The 22,252-nt window shown below is 36.0% G+C and overlaps 1 protein-coding gene and 2 long non-coding RNA genes across 7 annotated transcripts; all 3 read left to right on the top strand.

Moving 5' to 3' along the window:
* The first annotated feature begins 9,796 nt into the window (after nt 1-9,796).
* Nucleotides 9,797-10,879, top strand: LOC140007978 (uncharacterized). 4 transcript variants are annotated; one of them, XM_072051624.1, is made up of 3 exons: nt 9,797-10,124; nt 10,438-10,571; nt 10,747-10,879. In XM_072051624.1, exons 1-3 carry the CDS (start codon nt 9,884-9,886, stop codon nt 10,831-10,833), a joined length of 462 nt encoding a protein of 153 aa, XP_071907725.1. In that variant the 5' UTR covers nt 9,797-9,883; the 3' UTR covers nt 10,834-10,879. The 4 variants fall into 4 exon arrangements, 2 of the variants coding, with proteins under 2 accessions (XP_071907725.1, XP_071907726.1); XM_072051625.1 differs by having other exon boundaries at nt 10,738-10,879; XR_011815401.1 differs by lacking the exon at nt 10,747-10,879 and having other exon boundaries at nt 10,368-10,671.
* A 2,070-nt stretch (nt 10,880-12,949) lies between these two features.
* Nucleotides 12,950-15,016, top strand: LOC113691967 (uncharacterized). The gene is made up of 3 exons (XR_003448832.2): nt 12,950-13,373; nt 13,499-13,577; nt 14,759-15,016. It is a non-coding gene; the product is annotated as an uncharacterized lncRNA (long non-coding RNA).
* Nucleotides 15,017-17,715: 2,699 nt separating this feature from the next.
* On the top strand, nt 17,716-20,404 carry LOC140008480 (uncharacterized). 2 transcript variants are annotated; one of them, XR_011815846.1, is made up of 4 exons: nt 17,716-18,304; nt 18,411-18,587; nt 19,353-19,463; nt 20,239-20,404. It is a non-coding gene; the product is annotated as an uncharacterized lncRNA (long non-coding RNA). The 2 variants fall into 2 exon arrangements; XR_011815845.1 differs by lacking the exon at nt 20,239-20,404 and having other exon boundaries at nt 17,717-18,304; nt 19,353-19,671.
* The last annotated feature ends 1,848 nt before the right edge of the window (nt 20,405-22,252 follow it).

Here is a 22,252-nt window from a genome sequence, read left to right as displayed (position 1 = left end):
TGATCCACGAATACTATTTCAGATCTGCCCAACTCCCGGATTTGTTCACTAAGCACCGTAAGCAGCTGATGCCTAGGGTTCAACCTCTGCATCAAGTCCGCCAATTCAGAATCCAAAGATTCCGAAACTGCATCATTGCCATCCAGAAGAAGCGCCTTTTGGTTCAACTCTTCAATAATTTCATCGGTCTCCGACAGAAGTCGAACGACCTGATTCCTCGTATTCATGGTTGACTGCACTCTACCTGCGATTGCATCCATCTTCCGTTTTCTTTCCATTCAATCATGAAGTACAGTGAATTTTTTTAACAGATCCTCAGCATCAGAACGCAGGACCCTAAGCCCTTCCATTATTATCTCTCTGCTCTGTCGGACGTCTCCGGGCAGTTCGTACTCCTGAAATCGGGGTATGAAAGTATCGATTTGTTCAATTGAAGAATCAAGTGCAGATTTTCACTTCAAACAGTCTCTAATCATAGTCGGAATCATTAATAGGGTCGACACTAGTAGTCACAACTCATGAGAAAGGACCGACTATCATCGCTGTGATTTTTTTCTGCACTCGGTTCTTTAATTGAACAAATCGATACTTTCATACCCCGATTTCAGGCGTACGAACTACCCGGAGAAGTCCGGCAGAGCAGAGAGATAATGATGGAAGGGCTTAGGGTCCTGCGTTCTGATGCTGAGGATCTGTTAAGAAAATTCACTGTACTTCATGATCAAATGGAAAGAAAACGGAAGATGGATGCAATCGCTGGTAGAGTGCAGTCAACCATGAATACGAGGAATTAGGTCGTCCGACTTCTGTCGGAGACCGATGAAGTTATTGAAGAGTTGAACCAAAAGGCACTTCTTCTGGATGGCAATGATGCCGTTCCGGAATCTTTGGTTTCTGAATTGGCGGACTTGATGCAGAGGCTGAACCCTAGGCATCAGCAGCTCACGGTGCTTAGTGAACAAATCCGGGAGTTGGGCGGATCTAAAATTGTATTCATGGATCCTTCTTCCGCTATCATTCCATACGTGGAACCTGCTGCTGTTGCTGCTGTTATGGCCGCTGTCGAGTCCAGGACCCTCTGCTGCGGAAAGGGTTGCTGACACCGAGACAGCTGCTGGGATGGCTTCCCTGGTGGTGCCACTGGTACACAAAGTACAAGGTACTGTAATTCTGTTGTAAATTCTGCTGGGATGGCTGATTCCTGTTTTTTAATGTGTTCATGCAGGTATTATGTGTTTTTTTGAAGGCGAGCGAGCTAATCCATAAGTTGCAGGTCCAGTGTTAAAATTCGTGTTGGTATCTGTTTGCTGATGTTATCTCTGAGAAATGGTAATGCTATGGCTGTAAATGAATGCACTGTTAAACTCGTCAGACTCTTCGTAATGATATATTTTTCCTTTTTTTGACCTCTCTTGCTTACTTGATTTTTACTTGATGTGTTACTGAGTATCTATTGGGCAATTATGGATGGCAATGAAGTTGGTTTGGTCAATTTTGCTTTCCATTACTGCAAATGCTTATGCACGAGGAATACTCGTCTGTGGAACCTGAAGTTCTTTATGCATTACTCACTCTAAAAGATTGCTAGTCTAGATATCTTTCATATACATATTCTTCAAATGGTAATAATCAGTCCAAATAAACCTTAGACTCTTATATTTTCTGCATATGGGTTGAGTTTGCTCTTATATTCCACAGAGTTAATTCAAAAATAAAATTGCACATGTTTGTTAATGAATGAGACACCATATGAAGGCAAGCTTTGGTTGGACATAATTTAAAATGTTTGGAGGTTAAGAATTGTAGCACTTTTTTCCAAGATGATAGTTGTGGATATTGAGAAAGGAAACTGATTGCTGACGGAGTTTATTTATGCTTTGAGGATAGGGTGCAAGAGTTGTTTTTCTTGAATGGCCATTGGTGTCTTATCGAGACTCTTGAATGGCTGTGGATCTAACGATAATGGACTAAAATTTCAGAATCCCCTCCTCCTTAAAAGTCTTGTTGTACTCTGTTTCTGTCTTTCTTATTTTCAAGCAAAATACCAGATCTTTTTATCTTGATACATACAATACTACTATTACTGAATCTCGAGCATTTAGTAGTAGAAGAAACTTGTGTTACAGAAGACCGACAAGTAATGAAGAACAGCAAATAGCATTTACAAGGACAAATCTACAAGATTTTCAATTTGCCTTCTTGTAGTTACAAGTAAAAATCAGCACCAAGATGTAATATGCTCAATGATACAAAAACAGATCCTCTTTACCCAGAAAAAAAAATCTTAAAAAGTGACAGAAACTGTACCTTTTACAATAGAATGCACAAAGCTAAACTGATTTCAGGCGTACGAACTACCCGGAGAAGTCCGGCAGAGCAGAGAGATAATGATGGAAGGGCTTAGGGTCCTGCGTTCTGATGCTGAGGATCTGTTAAGAAAATTCACTGTACTTCATGATCAAATGGAAAGAAAACGGAAGATGGATGCAATCGCTGGTAGAGTGCAGTCAACCATGAATACGAGGAATTAGGTCGTCCGACTTCTGTCGGAGACCGATGAAGTTATTGAAGAGTTGAACCAAAAGGCACTTCTTCTGGATGGCAATGATGCCGTTCCGGAATCTTTGGTTTCTGAATTGGCGGACTTGATGCAGAGGCTGAACCCTAGGCATCAGCAGCTCACGGTGCTTAGTGAACAAATCCGGGAGTTGGGCGGATCTAAAATTGTATTCATGGATCCTTCTTCCGCTATCATTCCATACGTGGAACCTGCTGCTATTGCTGCTGTTGTGGCCGCTGTCGAGTCCAGGACCCTCTGCTGCGGAAAGGGTTGCTGACACCGAGACAGCTGCTGGGATGGCTTCCCTGGTGGTGCCACTGGTACACAAAGTACAAGGTACTGTAATTCTGTTGTAAATTCTGCTGGGATGGCTGATTCCTGTTTTTTAATGTGTTCATGCAGGTATTATGTGTTTTTTTGAAGGCGAGCGAGCTAATCCATAAGTTGCAGGTCCAGTGTTAAAATTCGTGTTGGTATCTGTTTGCTGATGTTATCTCTGAGAAATGGTAATGTTATGGCTGTAAATGAATGCACTGTTAAACTCGTCAGACTCTTCGTAATGATATATTTTTCCTTTTTTTGACCTCTCTTGCTTACTTGATTTTTACTTGATGTGTTACTGAGTATCTATTGGGCAATTATGGATGGCAATGAAGTTGGTTTGGTCAATTTTGCTTTCCATTACTGCAAATGCTTATGCACGAGGAATACTCGTCTGTGGAACCTGAAGTTCTTTATGCATTACTCACTCTAAAAGATTGCTAGTCTAGATATCTTTCATATACATATTCTTCAAATGGTAATAATCAGTCCAAATAAACCTTAGACTCTTATATTTTCTGCATATGGGTTGAGTTTGCTCTTATATTCCACAGAGTTAATTCAAAAATAAAATTGCACATGTTTGTTAATGAATGAGACACCATATGAAGGCAAGCTTTGGTTGGACATAATTTAAAATGTTTGGAGGTTAAGAATTGTAGCACTTTTTTCCAAGATGATAGTTGTGGATATTGAGAAAGGAAACTGATTGCTGACGGAGTTTATTTATGCTTTGAGGATAGGGTGCAAGAGTTGTTTTTCTTGAATGGCCATTGGTGTCTTATCGAGACTCTTGAATGGCTGTGGATCTAACGATAATGGACTAAAATTTCAGAATCCCCTCCTCCTTAAAAGTCTTGTTGTACTCTGTTTCTGTCTTTCTTATTTTCAAGCAAAATACCAGATCTTTTTATCTTGATACATACAATACTACTATTACTGAATCTCGAGCATTTAGTAGTAGAAGAAACTTGTGTTACAGAAGACCGACAAGTAATGAAGAACAGCAAATAGCATTTACAAGGACAAATCTACAAGATTTTCAATTTGCCTTCTTGTAGTTACAAGTAAAAATCAGCACCAAGATGTAATATGCTCAATGATACAAAAACAGATCCTCTTTACCCAGAAAAAAAAATCTTAAAAAGTGACAGAAACTGTACCTTTTACAATAGAATGCACAAAGCTAAACTGAAAAGCAAAAAAAAAGGGGGGGGGGGTAAGATCTTTGGCAACGTTCAATAAAGAGGATTAGTCCTTGACATCAGTTACGCCCTCAGGAGAAATTTGAAACCTAGCTTTAGCTTCAGCTAAGCATGGAGAGCTAATTACTTTACAAATGCGCTCCTCAGCCCTTCCCTTTCTAAGAGCAAGCCTGTCAGTAGGATACCGAAACGTTTTTAATTCTTCAGCGGTGTATCAGCAAAAAAAAATCACTAGAAGCATATGCATACCTTGTTGTTGTAGCATGGGCCATGATGTTGCCACCAATAGGTTTGATTTGTGGCCCAGCAAAAATGGCAGAACCATCCACTTGGGCAACAACTTGTTGGTAATCACAACAGCCACGCCAAACTGCAAACAGAACTAGGATGTTGAATGAATATCAAGTCTTCCAACAGTTGAGCACAAAACTCCAATTGAAGCTAACGTTTAGACAGGCCCCTAGTATGAATTCTAAAGTCAAAAGTGGATAAAGAACTGTACCTCATCTGCTAATTTCTGAAGGCTCCTCAAGAACTTTGCTAAATGCATTTGCCTGGCTGACAACTCTCCCCTCCCAGAAAAATCTGTCCTATAGAGAGCTGTAGCACTATCCACAATCGTAAGAGCAAATTTCTGATATTCTAGTGGTAAGTTTTATGCTGCTTGACTCCATAGTCAAGGGAAAGCTTATACAGAAAGCGATGGCATGAATATGATTCTCCCTTCCGTTTAGGATCAATTTTGTTTAACACAATCGTTGTAAAATTAGAATTTGTATTCTCATATGATTTGGCATATGCACCCAAGTTTGCTAATGTAAAAAATTTTCTAACAAAAAAGGAAACTCTTCTTTCTTCTTTTTGTTACTGCCCGTGCAAGTTTTATTTCTTTTCAAGTCGAGTTAGCAGACCAACCACAAGTTTCTGAAGAAAGAAGTTTAAAACAACTCCCACTCAAGTTTCCTAAGTAAATCAAGCATTCGTCACGGGGTCAATCAATTGAAGCTTCTAAGTCTCGTCGGATTTGGTCTATCCGATGTCCCCGAATGACCGTCCGGTTTGGTTTAGTTTCCAACATAAACATAAAACTATGAAACGGAAAACTGCCTTTGCAACATAATGCATGCGCAATGCCATATTTGTCCTACATTAAGAATACTTTCGAAGAGCAGCACAATGCTGAAGAATCACAATTCTGGAACATGGAACCACAATTTTCGTGTTTGTGAAGATTTTTTTCTTTCATTTTTATAGCCTTGAAAAGGGAAAAAAATGAAAAAAAATTCAGAATCTAATCAAAGAACTCATGATTATTGTCTTAACGTTTCCACTGACTAAAAGTCAGGTGCTAAAGACTGAATGTACACAAATTGAAGTGTAACCAACGCATTGTTTGCCTGATCACAATTTAGTTAATATAAAAGTAGCTAATAACCATGGTTCAAAGACTCGGCCGAGTCTGAGTCGTCACCATTTTGAGCCCTTTCGATACGATATCGGGACCATACGATTCCGAGATACTTGACTCACCGAAACATTACCGTAAAAGGTTGAAACGACCGTGTCACACCGAATGACTTCGAGTCATCCCAAGTCAACTTGAATTTTTATTATTTTTACTAATTTTTAAATTATCTTTGTTTATCATATTTTTTACAATTTTTAGAATATTAAATATTTTAAAAATTCGCGTCTCGCCGAGACCGCGACCGATATGGAACGGTTTGGCCCATGACCGCAACCGCGACCATGACTTTGAATCACGCTAATAACACATACGTTTTTCTCCATTCATGCATGCAACCGTTCAAAATCAACTACAAATTTTAAGTTGCAGTGCATCCTTTCCTCTGTGATGTCGTATTCGTGCTATCAGCACCTACGCTGTGCAAATTAACCAGGTCTATATGGCTGCAGACCTGGTCTCAAATAGCCCTTGAGTTTTTCCTTATTCTGTCAAAAAATATATAGAAAGAATTGAAAAAAAAATCCTTCGCTCATCTTCCAGAAAATCGTAATAGGAAACATTGGGATATATGGAATTGGAATGAATTGATAGTTAAATAGTTTGGTCATCCTCAAAATACATTTGCAGAAATCTTTCTGGCATTCGTTCTTTTCAGTGTTAATTAAGCTATGAGAGGAATGAAAAAAAAAATTAAGGAATTAGAGTATTAGGGTAAATAACACTGGTCTGGGCTTTGAAGCTGCCTTCCAAATATATACATATTAATCTTTCTATGGGTAACAAAATTTCTACGTGTATCCTTTTAGTTCACATATATTATATTTTCAGGTATCAACCTTGCATATATTTCCTGTCATCTTCCATACGTTCTGCATGCACATGATGCAAGTATGGTGAAGCTAATTGATGATGCTATGTATATGACCTTTCTCCATTAAAAAATCCAGCTGAATGTCAGTGTCATAATTCATTATGTATAGAAATTTTGTTTTGGTTATGACGAAAATCAGCTGCTCCTTGCAGTGCCCGTGCATAGCTTTTGCTCTTATACGTCCCCCACACAAACACACAAGCATGGTTACCTTTCTGACTTTCTCTGCTCTCCAAAGTTACCCGGTGAAAATACTAAGGCAACTGATATTGTACACCGTGGAAGGGGTGTTGTACCCAGATTTGATATTTTCACGGGATGGCACTCGCACATGAAAATTGAAAGAAATATCCGTTTCCTTTTTCGATTTTTATTTTGGACTTGGAATTTAAGGAGGAGGAAAGATCTTCTGCACTTTTTCTTTGCCAAGTGGACAAACGGTCAGCGGACTTTTGGGCCACTGTGGGCTTCCGTGATTCTGGGTATGGGCAATTGCAAGTGGGCAATAAGCCAACTTTGGCATGCATCAATGAGATCTCAGATTGGGCATGGGTATATCACATCCGAGGAACACTCCTTAGTAAAACTGAGAAAAGTTATACGAGTCTGATTAATCGCCCTGGGGCTTTGGTCTGGTGGTAGTAGCCTAGTTAGGTGAGTATTACTACAAAAAATCGAATCTGCGGTGAAACAACCCACACGACTTGGGCAGGTTGGTGTGAGACACGTGTGGATTAATCTGGTGATTCAGAATACCACACGTGATCACTGACAAAAAAAAAAAAAACACTAGTATGATTAATCCTAGGATATCAGCATTTTAGTTGCAAAGATCTAAGTGTGCTATATGTGATTACTTACTAATTGCACATGAAAAACTTAGGTCCCGTTTTTCAATTGTTGTTTTTGGATTTTTTTCTTATAGAAAAATCTAATGTAACAATTTGATGTATGTGAGGTAAAAAAAAAAGAAAAAGAAAATGTGTTCACGTAATATGTAACAAATTTTTTAATAGAAAATTGGAATCCAATCTTGCACCAACTAGTATGTTTTGCATCTATCGACTGTACGGTATAATGACAAATGGCAAATGAACTAAAAAGAATAAATGAGTAGAAAGAAATTATGAGCTAATTTCATATTCTCAATGCTTGAAATCGGTTTAAAATACTAAGGCTCCGTTTGGATTTAACATTTTTTTGAAGAACTATTTGTCTTTCACATCAACAGTATTAAACTCTAAAAACAACTTCAAAAACAATTTAAAAAAATTACACCACATCTCAAATACTTGAAAAAAATTCTCTCTTTCTTCTTCCACACACTACCTACCACCAGCACTATCATTACCACCGCCTATCACTCTCCACTGTCATCGCCATCACCCTTACACCAACAACCCTCCCTCCTCTCTCTCTCTCTCTCTCTCCCCTTCTCCCTCTCTCCTCCCTTCCCTCTCGTTCTCCTTCCTCCGTTCTCCCTTCATTTTCTTCTCTCCCAATACCCCCTCCTCTCCATTAACCGCGACCAATAAGGTCGCGGCTAGAGTGGTGGCTGCAATCCACCTATGAATAGGAGAGGGGTTTGGAAGCGGATGGAAAGAAGAGGAGATGGGAGAAGGAAGAGGAAAGAAGGAGGAAAGGGAGAGTGAGAGAGGAAAGAGGGGAGAGGAAGGAAGGGGTGGTGGTGTAAAATTTTTTTAAAAAATACCCCAAAAGTGATAAATTGTAAAATATCCCAAAAAATATTTTAAAAACCCCTAAAAATACTTCTAAAAACATCCTAAAAATATTTGCAGAAAAAGTTTTTCACATATACAGTTATAGTAAAGTTTTTCAAAAACAACCCCTAAAAACAACTAATCCAAACAGAACTTAAGGTATGCATAACAAAGAGTACTTGTTTGCGTGCTACATTAATATTGCAACATCAATATTTTTATGGCTTTAAGCAAGAATAAGTATTTGTGTTGTGGAAGACGTCTAATATTATTTGTACCTAAAGTGCATAACTTTTGACGATCTCTTGTTTCATTGTTATTCTTTTTGCAAGCTCTAGATGGCCACAATTCGCACCTTACACAACAGCCAATAAATTGTCAAATACACATGAGAAAAGCCCCTCCAAAAAAAATGGAACAGCTCAAGTGTTCCTCGTGTCCAATTTTGATTTTTGAGGCCTTGTTATGTTGGGAATGGTAACTGGTAAGTGCACCCTTAGACATGGATTAGGAGCATCTGCATTACCAGTGACAATTGCACCGTACAACATAAGCACCAGGGCAGTAAATATAAATATTAGAACAATGAAATTAGATATTAACATAACAATATGTAAGAACACAACAAATTTCAATGATAGAGAAATTTATTGTACTTTTACTGTTATTTTATGCCATGTCAATGTCCATTTTTGTTATTTTTATGCTAAATTTGTTCTAATAGTGTTTGTAGGGCACCATGCAATTGCTATTGATAATTGTAATGACCCTTAATCCCTTAGACACACACACGCAGACACTGTTGACAGATTAAAAGTTGTAGAAAGTAAATAATTCGACATTACATCTAGGTGAGTAAATAAGAAATGAATTGCATTGATTTCGATTTTATTTTTTTTCCCTGAAGGAATTCATTGTTTCATATGTTTAAATATGCAGCCAGGCCAACTAAGAAATGATCTTATTCATGTACGTTTTATATGTTTCTCAAAATTAATTAACGATAATGCATAACATTCGACCTACCGGGAATCCAAAAGCCCTGCCAAATTTCCAATCCGTCACCCCTTACGTCTTCGACAGTGTTTTTTTTTTTTTTTGGTTAATTGTCATTTTTTATTTATAGTATTCTACACTATCTTAATTTAAGGGAGAGATTCAATTGGATCTAAGGGGAGTTAGTGGGGCCTGAACCACTACCAGACCGGTCTGAATTTTTTAAGAAACCACTTAATGTGATAATTGTGAAACCTTGTCTCCCACTTCATCAAATCTTAAATGGCTTAGTGGTGACCATAGGATGGTGGTTATCTTCGATAGTGCTTCTAGTAGGGATCTTTTATTTATTTAATTATTTTACTGTCTAAATAATTAGCCTATGATTATAGGCAGCCACTATAGAGGGGCAGGTAATCAGAAAACGACAGAATATGAAAATTGACAACGTCACAAAAATATGGGCATCTTGGAGAATGGTTCAAGTTAATTGGGTGCATTTTTTTTATCGTAGTCGTTATTTGTCTTCCACTGTCCAAATGGTGCTTTCAATTTGACCCTCGTACAACTTTTATCATAATTTATGAACAATATTCATCAGAATATTGTAACCTTTAACATGATTATGCCATTAAGTCATTTAGTGTATAGTCTGTCACATGCAGAAGCACTAGTGAAGTAGAGTGAGTGACATAAAGATTTTTGGTTCTCAAAAACAAATCATTGATTGAATCATTAGCCATGGAAGAAGGAGGAGGAGGCTATTCTGTCCCTGATGGGCTACAACTCTCTCCGTTCTCTTCTGTCTCGCGATTGTCTGCTGCCGATGCAGGGACCAATCCTGCAAATGAAGATTCAAGAGTCGAAGAGAAAAAGAGAATGGAGAGAGGAGAGAAGGAAATTCGACAATTATTGAAGGACATTTTCCAGCATGCAAATTACTACTTAGTCTTCCAAGGTGTCATTTTCAAATCCATCTCTGGTAATCCCTCACCCCTCAAATGCCAATACCTTTGGCTCCCCATTTCCCTCTCTTTAATTGCGGGCTTACTTAATCTATCAATTTTGATAAAATTGACTCGGAAGTATGATCGATTAACGCGCGAAAGAGAACTGGATCTTGCCGGAGTTGGTGGTCGACCAGTGCCACCTTTTCTGAAAGAGAAACACGAAAGGGGACGAATTTTTTCTATGTTCATCTTGGTTGTGTTTGTTGTGTTTCTAGTCATTTTGGTGTCTGGTTCGTTGGTGATTCTTTGCGACAAATGTGACGATTGTCAGAGTTACGACTTCAGGAACTGCATTGAGCTGTGCAACAACGACAACGGAAGATGCACCTCGATCTGTCTTCGTACTTCATAGTAAGTGCAGAGGTTCGAGGGCTTTGCTGAATTTGATTGAAGCTCAAAGATTTCTTTCATTAGTAGAGGTACTCCGCCTTCATTCTGTGACTTGAGGTTTTTGCTAAAATGTAGCACCGAATAGAACATAAGAGTACTTTCTTTTTTAACAAGGTTTTTAATTAGTAATTCGCACCTAGCTAATAATTGCATGCCAGTCCATGTGTTCCTTTTGTTTTATTTTTTAATTTACAGTTTTTATAGGCAGAGGAGGAGAGGAAGGAAGAAGCAGGGAGGACAAGGAAGTTTGAGAATCAAATGGCTACAAAATTACATATTTTTAAAGCATAACAGTGGATACATGTTAAATATATCAAATTTAAAATTTAAATTCAAATTATGAAATTGACTGCTCCGTACCCAAGAAAAGATAAAAATAAGGTGTGCTTCGCAAAGAGTAATTAACTCACCATAAACCCAACTTCTGATATTCTAGTGGTAAGTTTTGTGCTACTTGACTCCACAGTCAAGGGAAAGCTTAATTATACAGAAAGTGATGACATGTATATGATTCTCCCTTCCGTTTTGGATAAATTTTGTTTAACACAATCATTGTAAAATTAGAATTTGTATTCTTGTATGATTTGACATATGCACCCAGGTTTGCCCATGTAAAAAATTTTCTGGCAAAAAAGGAAACTCTACTTTCTTTTTTTTGGTTACTGCCCATGCAAGTTTTATTTCTTTTCAAGTCGAGTTAGTAGACCAACCATAAGTTTCTGAAGAAAGAAGTTTAAAACAACTGCCACCCAAGTTTCCTTATAAGTAAATCAAGCATTCGTCACGGGGTCAATCAATTGAAGCTCCCAAGTCTCGTCGGATTTGGTCTATCCGATGTCCCCGAAGGGACCGTCCGGTTTGGTTTAGTTTCCAACATAAACATAAAACTATGAAACGGAAAGCTGCCTCTGCAACATAACGCATGCGCAATGCCTTATTTGTCCTACATTAAGAATACTTTCGAAGAGCAGCACAATTCTGGAACATGGAACCACAATTTTCGAGTTTGTGAAGATTTTTTTCTTTCATTTTTATAGCCTTAAAAAGGAAAAAAAAATGAAAAAAAATTTCAGAATCTAATCAAAGAACTCATGATTATTGTCTTAATGTTTCCACTGACTAAAAGTCAGTCAGGTGCTAGAGACTGAATGTACACAAATTGAAGTGTAACCAATGCATCGTTTGTCTGATCACAATTTGGTTAATATAAAAGTACCTAACACGTACGTTTTTCTCCGTTCATACATGCGACTGCTCAAAATCAACTACAAATTTTAAGTTGCAGTGCATCCTTTCCTCTGTGATGTCGCATTCGTGCTATCAGCATCTACGCGGTGCAAACCACGTCTATATGGCTGCAGACCAGGTCTCAAAGAACACTAACAGCCCTTGAGTTTTTCCTTATTCTGTCAAAAAATATATATAAAGAATTGAAAAGAAAATATCCTTCTCTCGTCTTCCAAAAAATCGTAAAAGTAGGAAACATTGGGTTTTAGGGAATTGGAATGAATTGATAGTTAAATAGTTTGGTCATCCTTAAAATACATTCACAGAAAATCTTTCTGGCGTTCGTTCTTTTCAGTGTTAATTAAGCCATGAGAGGAATGAAAAAAAAAAAATTAAGGAATTTAGAGTATTAGGGTAAATAACACTGGTCTGGGCTTTGAAGATGCCTTCCAAAATATATACATATTAATCTTTCTATGGGTAACAAAATTTCTACGTTTATCCTTTTAAGTTCACATATATTATATTTTCAGGCATCAACCTTGCATATATTTCCCGTCATCTTCCATACGTTCTGCATGCACATGATGCAAGTATGGTGACGCTAACTGATGATGCTATGTATATGACCTTTCTCCATTAAAAAATCCAGCTGAATGTCAGTGTCAAAATTCATTATGTATAGAAATTTTGTTTTGGTTATGACGAAAATCAGCTGCTCCTTGCAGTGCCCGTGCATAGCTTTTGCTCTTATACGTCCCCCACACAAACACACAAGCATGGTTACCTTTCTCTGCACTCCGAAGTTACCCGGTGAAAATTAAAGTCAAGTCAAGTCCAGTTAAGCCAAGTATATTGCTAATGGATTTCCGAGCATGTCCAAAATTCAAAGTCTAGCCAAAGTACTCACCCACACCCACACACACACCCACACATGCACACACACATTACTATCACTACGTACCGTCTAAATTTTTTTTTCTGATGGTCAATTTAGCTTCGACTAGTTGGTTAGCAATGGCAATGAAATTGCTGATGGTTTTCCAAGCAAGTTTAAAATTGAATATCTGGCTGAACACGGAACAGCGTGACTGGGGTTTTCTTTCAGGTTTGGATGACCTGACTCGAAGCTCTATAAAAGTTGACAGCACCCGAGAAAACCAGCTTCAATCAAATTAAGTCTAGCTCATCAGTCGTGAGGAAACCTGGCTCAAAATCTCGCCGGCCCTTGAATATTTGTCTCGATTTCCCACCTTAAAAATTGGAAAAATGAGCCCTCAAAAGACATTACTTGCTTGTATAACAGGCCAATGTGTCTCTCTAGAAGCACCCAAATCTGCCGCCGATCTGGAGGGAAGGATAGCTAGGGCTTCCCGAAATTACTCTCCGTATCCGGGAATCAATGTACTGAGGGTTGATCGAAACCGGCTTCTTGATCTTGCAGAGTATTTAAATTCTTCTCTAACATTCAAGATCAAGGTGGATGGCGAACCAACAGAATTAGAGGTCGAGGGATATAACCTTATCAGCTACCATCTCATTATTGTGAAAGTGGAGGGTCAAAAAATAATGCTGCATGGCATAAAGGAGGGTAGAGAACCGTGGTGAGTTCGTTTATGCTGGCTATATATGCTTTCGAAATACCACTAGTCCATAACTAGTACACAAAATCATTCTATTTCCGGGTTCATATAATACTTAAAAGTGGTACTTGACTGATTTCTTGAAGGGATGGCGATGACCTGGATTGGGAGAACATAATGGAAGCCAATGATTATGGATGGAATTTGGGCACGGGGACCATCTAGGTGAGATTTCTCCTTTTACTTATATTTCTGTTAGTAGAGTATTTGCTCAGAAGACACTGGACGCTGAAAAATTTTTGAACCACGATTACATATGACACCACAGACTACAGAACGAGTAAATTTATGAACATCCTATGCCAACAGGAATTAATGTTAAACATTATGGGCATATTTTGTTTTGATTATTCCATCTACTTTAAGATTTTGATTACCACATATCATTTTTTATATCCTTTTTTTAGCTTGTTAATTAAATTTTGAAACTTTTAATAGAAAAAAATCTAAAATTAAAAATTTACCCTAGAATATTCTTGTTGATTCTGGATAAACCTCTCTTGAGGTTTACAAACCTTTCACTTGGCTCCCCTAAAGTTTTGAATATTACACCTAGCTACCTCCCCTACTCTGAATTTCACTATAAAAAAGTTAGTCCATATGTCTAGAAACATCATATAAATGGTAAAAGCATTTTGTTTGCCAAAGTACCATTGAGTACTCGTATAATTTAGACTAAAAAAAAGAGATTAGGTAAATCCAATAAAAAGGATACAAGTTGATCTAAAAAAATTATTTATGACAAACAAATAAGGTAAATCTTAAGAAAGTCATTGAGTGAATTGAAAATCTAAAGTTTCATGTTTAGAAAGACTTAAGAGCAGTACCAGGTTAAAGCTTCAAATGAAGATATTCGTTTCTAGATGCCCCTAAAAGCGCACAAGAAATATTTGAAGCTTCAATCCTAATTGGTTCTGAAGCTTTAAATTGAGTAATTAATCTTATGTTGTATGCAGTTAACAACTCAAGTAAACAGTCCCAAAGCACAGTTTAAAATATACTTTGAAAGTTTTACTTCAGCAAAAAATAAACACACGTCATCATGAAAACTAACTATTGATTGCAGTCTAAAAAGAATTGAATAATTGCAAAAATTCAAAGTGAAAGAAATATGATTTGTTCAGCTTTCACCTTCTGCATTGATCTATCAGATACTGAATTGTTTTCTTTAATACATAAGGTTACTTATTATAAGTATGCATACTGTTGGAACTATTCTAGTAGTTTATTCCAGTACAGCTGAATTTGTGCTAATAAATTTTGAAGATGGCAATTTTTTTTTTCAGTATTTATGATTTTTGAATTTCACTTTTCTGGTCTTTTTTTTTTTTTTTTTTTTTTTGCAGACATGGTGAACGGCAAGATAAATTGGTCAGTGCTAAATATTAAAGCTTCAACAAGGGTTGTCCAAGTTTCCAAGCTTAGTAGATTGATGTTTTGTGGTTGCTTCCAGTTGTTTGTCGTCCGCCAAGTTATAAACTAAGTTATGAGAATTATAGTTATGTAATACATTTATTTGGTTTGGAACATTTTAAGTTCGCTGCTTCTCTGTTGTTTGAATCTTTGAAGATTGACTGCCAAAGTTTTTTGCGTTTGTTTATTTATGTACATGGTCCTTGAGAATGATTACATATGTTCTTTGACTCTACGAACATATTCAATGGATCGCCAGAAGAGGTCAATTTCCAATGATCGCGAAACATGTCCTCTCCACCAACAAATTCAATTGGTTAGCAAACTTAGTTTACAATCAACCAGCCAATGACATTGCATGCTAGGTTCGACTGGAAAAACGGAAGCATATATATATATATATTAGGTATGATAATCAGATTTCTCGTGTGGAGATGCAAATCTTATGGTTCTCCGACATCTGGAACAACTGTATTCTTGGACTCTACACATATTAACTTGCTATTAATCACTTGAACCGACCTTAATCTCACGTCAAGATTATGCATCATTGGTTACGCCATCTCTTCATTGATTTCTAAACTGAGTCCCATATTTGGGCATCTGGTGTACGTCGGGAAGCTTGCCGATATTGCTGCGCAGATGACAACTATGGTCCTTCCCAGACTTCCATTTAGCTCTATAATTTTCTCATGCTATAATGATTAATGATCTTGGAAAAACTGTCCAAAAGCTTGAAACGATACTACTGTCTTCGTTTTCAAAAGGGATAATTTCAGAAATCTCCTATGAGGATTCTAATAATTTCACTTGGCTCCCCTAAGGTTTCAAAAATTACATCTACCTCCCTTGCCCATTTAAAATGATAATACTAACATTAGTATTCTTAATAAAACTCTTTTGTTACCATGTTTATGCCAGTATTTTTTTTGACCTTTTTCCTTCTTATTCTTTTCTTTTATATTTCATCAGAAGTATAGAAGAAATATCAATGTTGTCCCTAATATCTATTCAAATTAAACGTTAAACAAATAATATTTTTTTGATAACTTTTAATATCCTCCAATATTTTTGTAGCTGTTTTATCTGGTATCAAAATCAAGGATAAGTCAACAATGATTAAAACCAAATGGTCCAAAATCACTAACATATTATGATAGTTCCACCACTAAATTAGTCCATAAATTTTTATTAAAAAATAGTCCATAAACTTTAAAGAAAATAAAATAGCACTTTCTTCTCTATCTTAAAAAGAATTTATATTTCCAAAAAAGCACTATGAAAAATACCATATTATAGCAAAAGATTTATTGTTATAATTGATTATCAAATAACAAATATTAGTATGAAAAACTTGACACTCTTTTTGTTTAGAAGAACAAATTGAACTTTGTAAGATAAAGGTATTTTAGGTTATTCATTAAATTTTTTACTCTATTTTAAAGTTTGGTTGCCAAAGTGTCAAATCAAAAGAGGTAAGTGTAATTTTTAAAACGTCAAACAAACTAAGTGAAATAGTAAGAAACCTCAAGGAAGGTTTCTAAAATTATCCCATCTCAAAATTTTAGAAAGCAAGATATTTTGAGCCAAGAATCAGGAATAATTAAACAAATTGTAACTTTAGGTTGGAATCTCAAATGTGGAGCTATACTTCCATAACTTTTTAAATATGCTTCCTTTGTAACGAACAATAAGAGTGTTAATACTAGTGATTTTCCCAGAGTTCCCCCATGTTGTCTTGCAAACTGGTGGTAGGAGAGATTCATTCCTCCATTTTGTGGACGAGGGGGGCCTTCTCTCTCCCCTTAGGTAATGGTTAGTCTAGCCCATTATTGTCGAGGGGTGGACCAATATTTTCCTATATTTTTTTTTTTTTAAAAAAAGGTTTTTCTCGTGGTTGCATTTTTTTAGCTTGGCAGTTAGGCGCAGAAACGTGATAACATAATTGAAAATTTGTCAAATATATATCACTAATTCAATTGGTTATATTTAATAAAAATGTAGAAGTTGGCTTTTCTCAAAATTCAGGGGCCATTCGGTCTCAACAGAAACATGAGATTGTAATAAATCTGTCGTCGGGAGAGCCTGCAGAACCAAGTTGTTCCACACATGAACCAATGAAAATGAACTAAACTAGTAAGTGATAACCTTATCGGCTTGAGCGATCAAAATATTTTGCATGGACACGCAATAAGCACACATTGCTTTTCAGTGTACGAGCCATTAATTTTAGTTCTTAATTCATGATACAAGCAGCTTGGCAATAATTAATGCATTCCTTGAGTTGATAATCAGTTTCGTACCGTCATGAGCGAGAATGAAAATCTTGTTTTGGCTGTCGAGGAGATTGGGTATCTTTCTTTTATCCTTTTTTTTTTAATTTTTTGTTATTTTTATACGATCAGACTTGAGATTGGTCTCTAATTAATTACTCACGTAGCCTTCCAATTTCTGACAAGTTTCTTCTGAAACTTGACATTATACGCAGTGGGGATTGGAAAGAAAAGAAATCGCAACTGGCAAGAAAGATAGAGCTTTCATGTTTTCATATTAGGGATTCTTCACAAAGAAGAAAGATCAAATATATATACACCAAGATAGCTAAGAGGGGATCGACAAAATTGTAGGCAACAAATCTTCTATTACACAAGTGCACGTTAATCTCCTTAAGTTAGTGTAATTCTTATAATATTCGATACATCTTGTCAATGAATTGGTGTAAAACAATATTTAGTACAATTACCAAATATTGTTTTACACCAATCGAATAGAACATTACACCAAATATTTGTAAAACTTACGTACACTCTAACAGGGATATAATACATAATTGTGTAACAGAAGATTCAAGGCCAAATTTGTATCACTCAAATACATAATATTGAATTACTCTAGAATCACTTATGAGTAACATTACTTCCCTCCTCCAAAGTCGTATAAATAGTACCAACCCATCCCTTGACCGCTCAACCAAAAACCACTGCTTCTCACGCTCATTTTTGGTGTCATTGAACTTGAAAGGCTTCTCTCTCGTCATTATCATTTCTATTAGCGTATTAAATCAAGCTCTGATTAACCCGTCTTTTTTTTTTTTCACAATTTGAGTTTTGTGTGTTGCATAGTATCCCTTTTCTAAAGAGGGGTAATAAACACAGTTCGACATCAATTGTTTGTCTATCCCGCCAATCTGTAGGTTTGAGGGCCACTGAAAGTGGCAAGGATGTAGAGCTACGTATGGCCAAGGCTAAGTTACGAGAGCACAATCCAAACCCTAAAATTAATGAACAAAGGTTCAGTAGAAAACAATTGCGGCGTGTTGCTAAGCATGTGCGTTGTGCTCCAGATTACTTCTTCACAGTAGATGGCAATCCAACTAACTTGAAGGTCTCGCAGGGCGATCTTATGGACTCTAAATTTGTTGCCGCCGTTGACAAAAACGAAGTAAAGGTGCATAAGTTGAAGGACGGTGATGTACCAAGGTTAGTCTTTAGTAACACTCTACATGGTTACTTATAATCTCGATCCCTCCGATGATGATAGCTCATATATATATATGACTACAGCTTAGTTCCCTTTCATTTTCAGTTGTTAATTTTGTATCTTTAGTGAAAAAGAAAAAAGCTGTCAAAATTCTTAACAATGGAGGCTTTGGTTTGGAAGTTGATCTCTTGAAGGAATCGTAATGGCCTGGATTTGGAAAAAATAAGAGACGATGCTGTTCGCAGTTGCTATGATTGGAATATGGGTTCAGGAACTATTTCGGTGAGCATTGATTAATTTTCTACTTTGGCTTTCTCCTTTGAAAAATAGATTGAAAGCATAATTATTTATCCTCCCACAGCCTCTAATTAAGAATTTGATAGTTGATACTTATTCCTACCGTACAATTTGCAAGAACGATAAAGCACAAGATAATATTTTCACAAATAACTTACATTTACAAAAATCCATTTTTTCCAAATAATTAATACAAAATATCAAATATTTAAAGGCAGTCAAATTTGATATCACGGGATATTTATACATTTTAATATCAGGAACCAACATGATAAGTGTGTAAAATATCATACATTTTACATTCATTTATTCTAATATAATAAGCATGAAATTTGGGTTCATATCTAACAGCCAATTTGGCAAAAATATAGAAATATCTAGTACCATCAGATTTTGTAACATATGTTTTCAGTGATACATTGACCGTAAATTTTGTGACGTCAACACAGTAAATATATAAACTTTTTGTACATTCAAGATCCGAACACATAAATGATTTTAATGTTCACGATGAAGTGGAAGTCTAACAAACGTGGACTAAAGAAGTCAAAATTCTTGTTTTGACAAATAATGGCTATATCTAATGCTACAAAACAAGTGATTTAACACTTGATCAAAGTCTTTTTTTTTTTTTTTTTGGTGCAAACAACATGCGTAATCTTTTGGACTTAAAAAAACCTTAGCTAAATCTAATGGTAAACGTATGTCATACCTCAAGTATCTGCTTCATTTGGATATTATCTCGAACAGCACTCCACGGCAGAAGCTTCCTCGAGTTCAAACCCGAAGAGGCATGGCAAATGAAGGACAAAAAAATCTACGTGAAGTTTCAGACTCCAACCTGCAGTAGTTTGCGGATGGGTAAAAGAATGCTAAAACTTTGGCAAAAGAATACTTCTAAATTGTATTTGTCATTTCATGTTTTTGAACCTAGGTTGCATCAAAGGACAGTAATCCTGTATTTTTATACTTTAGTTTTAAGGATGTCGGGTGTATGTCTATATTTCTAGTTTAAGTGATGTGGCATTGTATATTATCTATCTTGTATCTTTTTGAATCTATTGTTAGTAATAAAGTGGCTTGATGTTTTTCACTTGTGTATAAGCGTTGCTTCCTTTGGTCACAAAAAAAAAATTTTTTTTTTTTGCCTTTGGTCATATGTTTAAAAAGTAGAGCTCAAAATATTAGAAAAAAAAAAGTCAATTGACATCATCTTTATTTTTTAGAGGATAAGTCATGGATTTCCTTCTCTCCTTAAAATCCTAGAATTTGTGATTCTATACATATCTTTTACAGCAAAACCTTTTCCGTTTAAAATAAATTCATTATACTCCTTGGGCTTTAAAAACTATCAACATTTGAAGTCTAAGCTTTAAAGGAAAAAAATTTACATTGCCACGGAATTAATAAAATCAGTCGAAGAAGAATGATGTCCAAACGAAATCTTCACACACACGCGCGCACACACATATATATGTATATTTACAAACTTTGGTTAGTTTTCGTTTACGAGACTAAAACTTTTTTTGGTAAAAAGTATATGTTTCACTTCCTTCATAGCTCTCAAAGACATAAAAATATTGAAGTTGGCAAAGTTTTTGTTTGACATTTCTAATTTTCCGATTTCGCTTTTCAGGTGATTTTTTGCAGATATCGACGATCAAGTTCTCACTTCTCATGGGTTGTTCCAAGCTTAGTTAGTGGATTATGTGCTTTGTGGCTTCTCTAGTTGTACTTCGAGCAACAAGTTGAACCTTCTGGAAATATGTTTTGAGAATCGTAATTATGTAATGCATCTGGTTCGGGACATTTTATGTGGAGAGAAATCCATTTCTTATTTGTTTCGTCTGTGGTGTTTACATCTTTGAAGATTGGCTATGACAGTTTTTGTGATTTCGTTCGTTAATGTCTGTGGTTATCATGCTGATGATGACTATCTTCTATTGATTATCATGCTGATGATGATGACTCTACGAACAGAATTCATTGACCAGCAGAAGAAGTCAATTTGAATTGATCACCAACTTGAAAAGTTTCTTAAAAAGTTTCTTCTGTAAATTGACGTTGTACGTTGTGCCTGATCTCCTGATCCTACATAGTATATAAATTGAACCAATCATATGCATGCATGTTGGGATCATGACTTTAATCATGTTCTCGCCTTCAATTAATTCATTTGCTCTTATTATTTGCTTCGCATCGCTGTTGCTTGGTTGAGGATTTTCTAGGATATCTTTTTAATTTTGGGATTAAAAAATTACACTTGTTTGGGATGGATGTCGGGACTAGGACGAAAAGAAAACAATGGCGAGTGCTAAGAAAGAGAGAGCTTTTATTGTTTATTTGTTGATGATTTTTTTGGTATAAAAGAAGAAACTTTGGGAGATGGTTTAGCGGTTAATCCAGAGCCTACATATGCTTCTTGCCTTATAGAATAGTTATTTATTTCAATTGCCAAGACGGATCAATGAGATTGTAGTATTAAACAAATAACTAACCTTTACTCTATTATTGCTCTTAATTTCTTTTTTTTTTTTGTCCTAATAATTTCCTCATCATATCAATCCCAACCAACCGCTTTGACTGCCCTACTTTTTTTTTTTTTTTGGACAAATTACACTTTACCTCCATGTGGTATAGTTATTTTTCATATAACTCCCCTATAATTTTAAAAACTATATATAATTCTCTTATAGTTTGGATTAAAGTATCAAAATGATGGAAATAATCATTATTAACGAAACCTACGACAATGTTGAAATTTTCCTTATTTAAAAACTAAAATGGCTAAAGTAACTAAAATATATAAATATAATATGCATCACACTCTAATCCTATATGATTTTATATTTTGTCATATAACCCCTTTATGACTTTTAAAATATATACATAACTCTCCTATGGTTAATAAATAATTTTTAACTTTACATAATGGTATTTTTGATATTTTAGTTAAATCCATTACGAAGTGTAAATTCTGTCACTTTGGCACTTTAATCCAAATCAACAGGGGGTTATGTATAGTTTTGAAACCATAGAAAATTTATGTAAAAAAGGTACTAAACTACCGGGGAAAATTATAATTTGCCCTTTTTTTTTAGTGTAAACTCGAATTCCCGACCTGTTATTTATACCTAATCCATCCCTCCCCAAACGCTCTGCCATTTGATTGCAAACTTTGCTGCCAAGGCATTCTCATGCGAGGGACCCTAAATATAAGGCTTTCATAACCGTGGCATTCTCATACGAGGTAACCACTGCTTCTATCACGCTCATTTGTGGTGTCGTTCATTTTAGAGCCTTTTCTCTCTCAGTCATGTCAATCATCATGCATGTTAGCGTATTAAATCAAGCTCCAATAATTTGTCTTTCTTTTTTTTTTTTTGTGTGTATTATCACAATCATTCCCAAAGATCGATGAGTATTAATAATTAATCTCATCTCATATCCCACCCTAATGAGGGCATATAAAGGTGATGTCAATTGTACGTGTCTCCGGCCACCTCTGTGGGTCCGAAGGTCGCCGCAAGTGGCGAGGACCTAAAGGCTGAAACGACTTTTAGCCGAGGCTAAGTTACAAGCGTATAATCGAGCCCCTCAAATTAATGACCAAGCAATATGGATGGTGAGCGTGAGATGAATCAAGGTTT

The sequence above is a fragment of the Coffea arabica genome, chromosome 6c, assembly GCF_036785885.1.
Source record: "Coffea arabica cultivar ET-39 chromosome 6c, Coffea Arabica ET-39 HiFi, whole genome shotgun sequence".
Lineage (NCBI taxonomy): Eukaryota > Viridiplantae > Streptophyta > Magnoliopsida > Gentianales > Rubiaceae > Coffea > Coffea arabica.
This window is presented reverse-complemented; position numbering and strand designations above follow the sequence as displayed.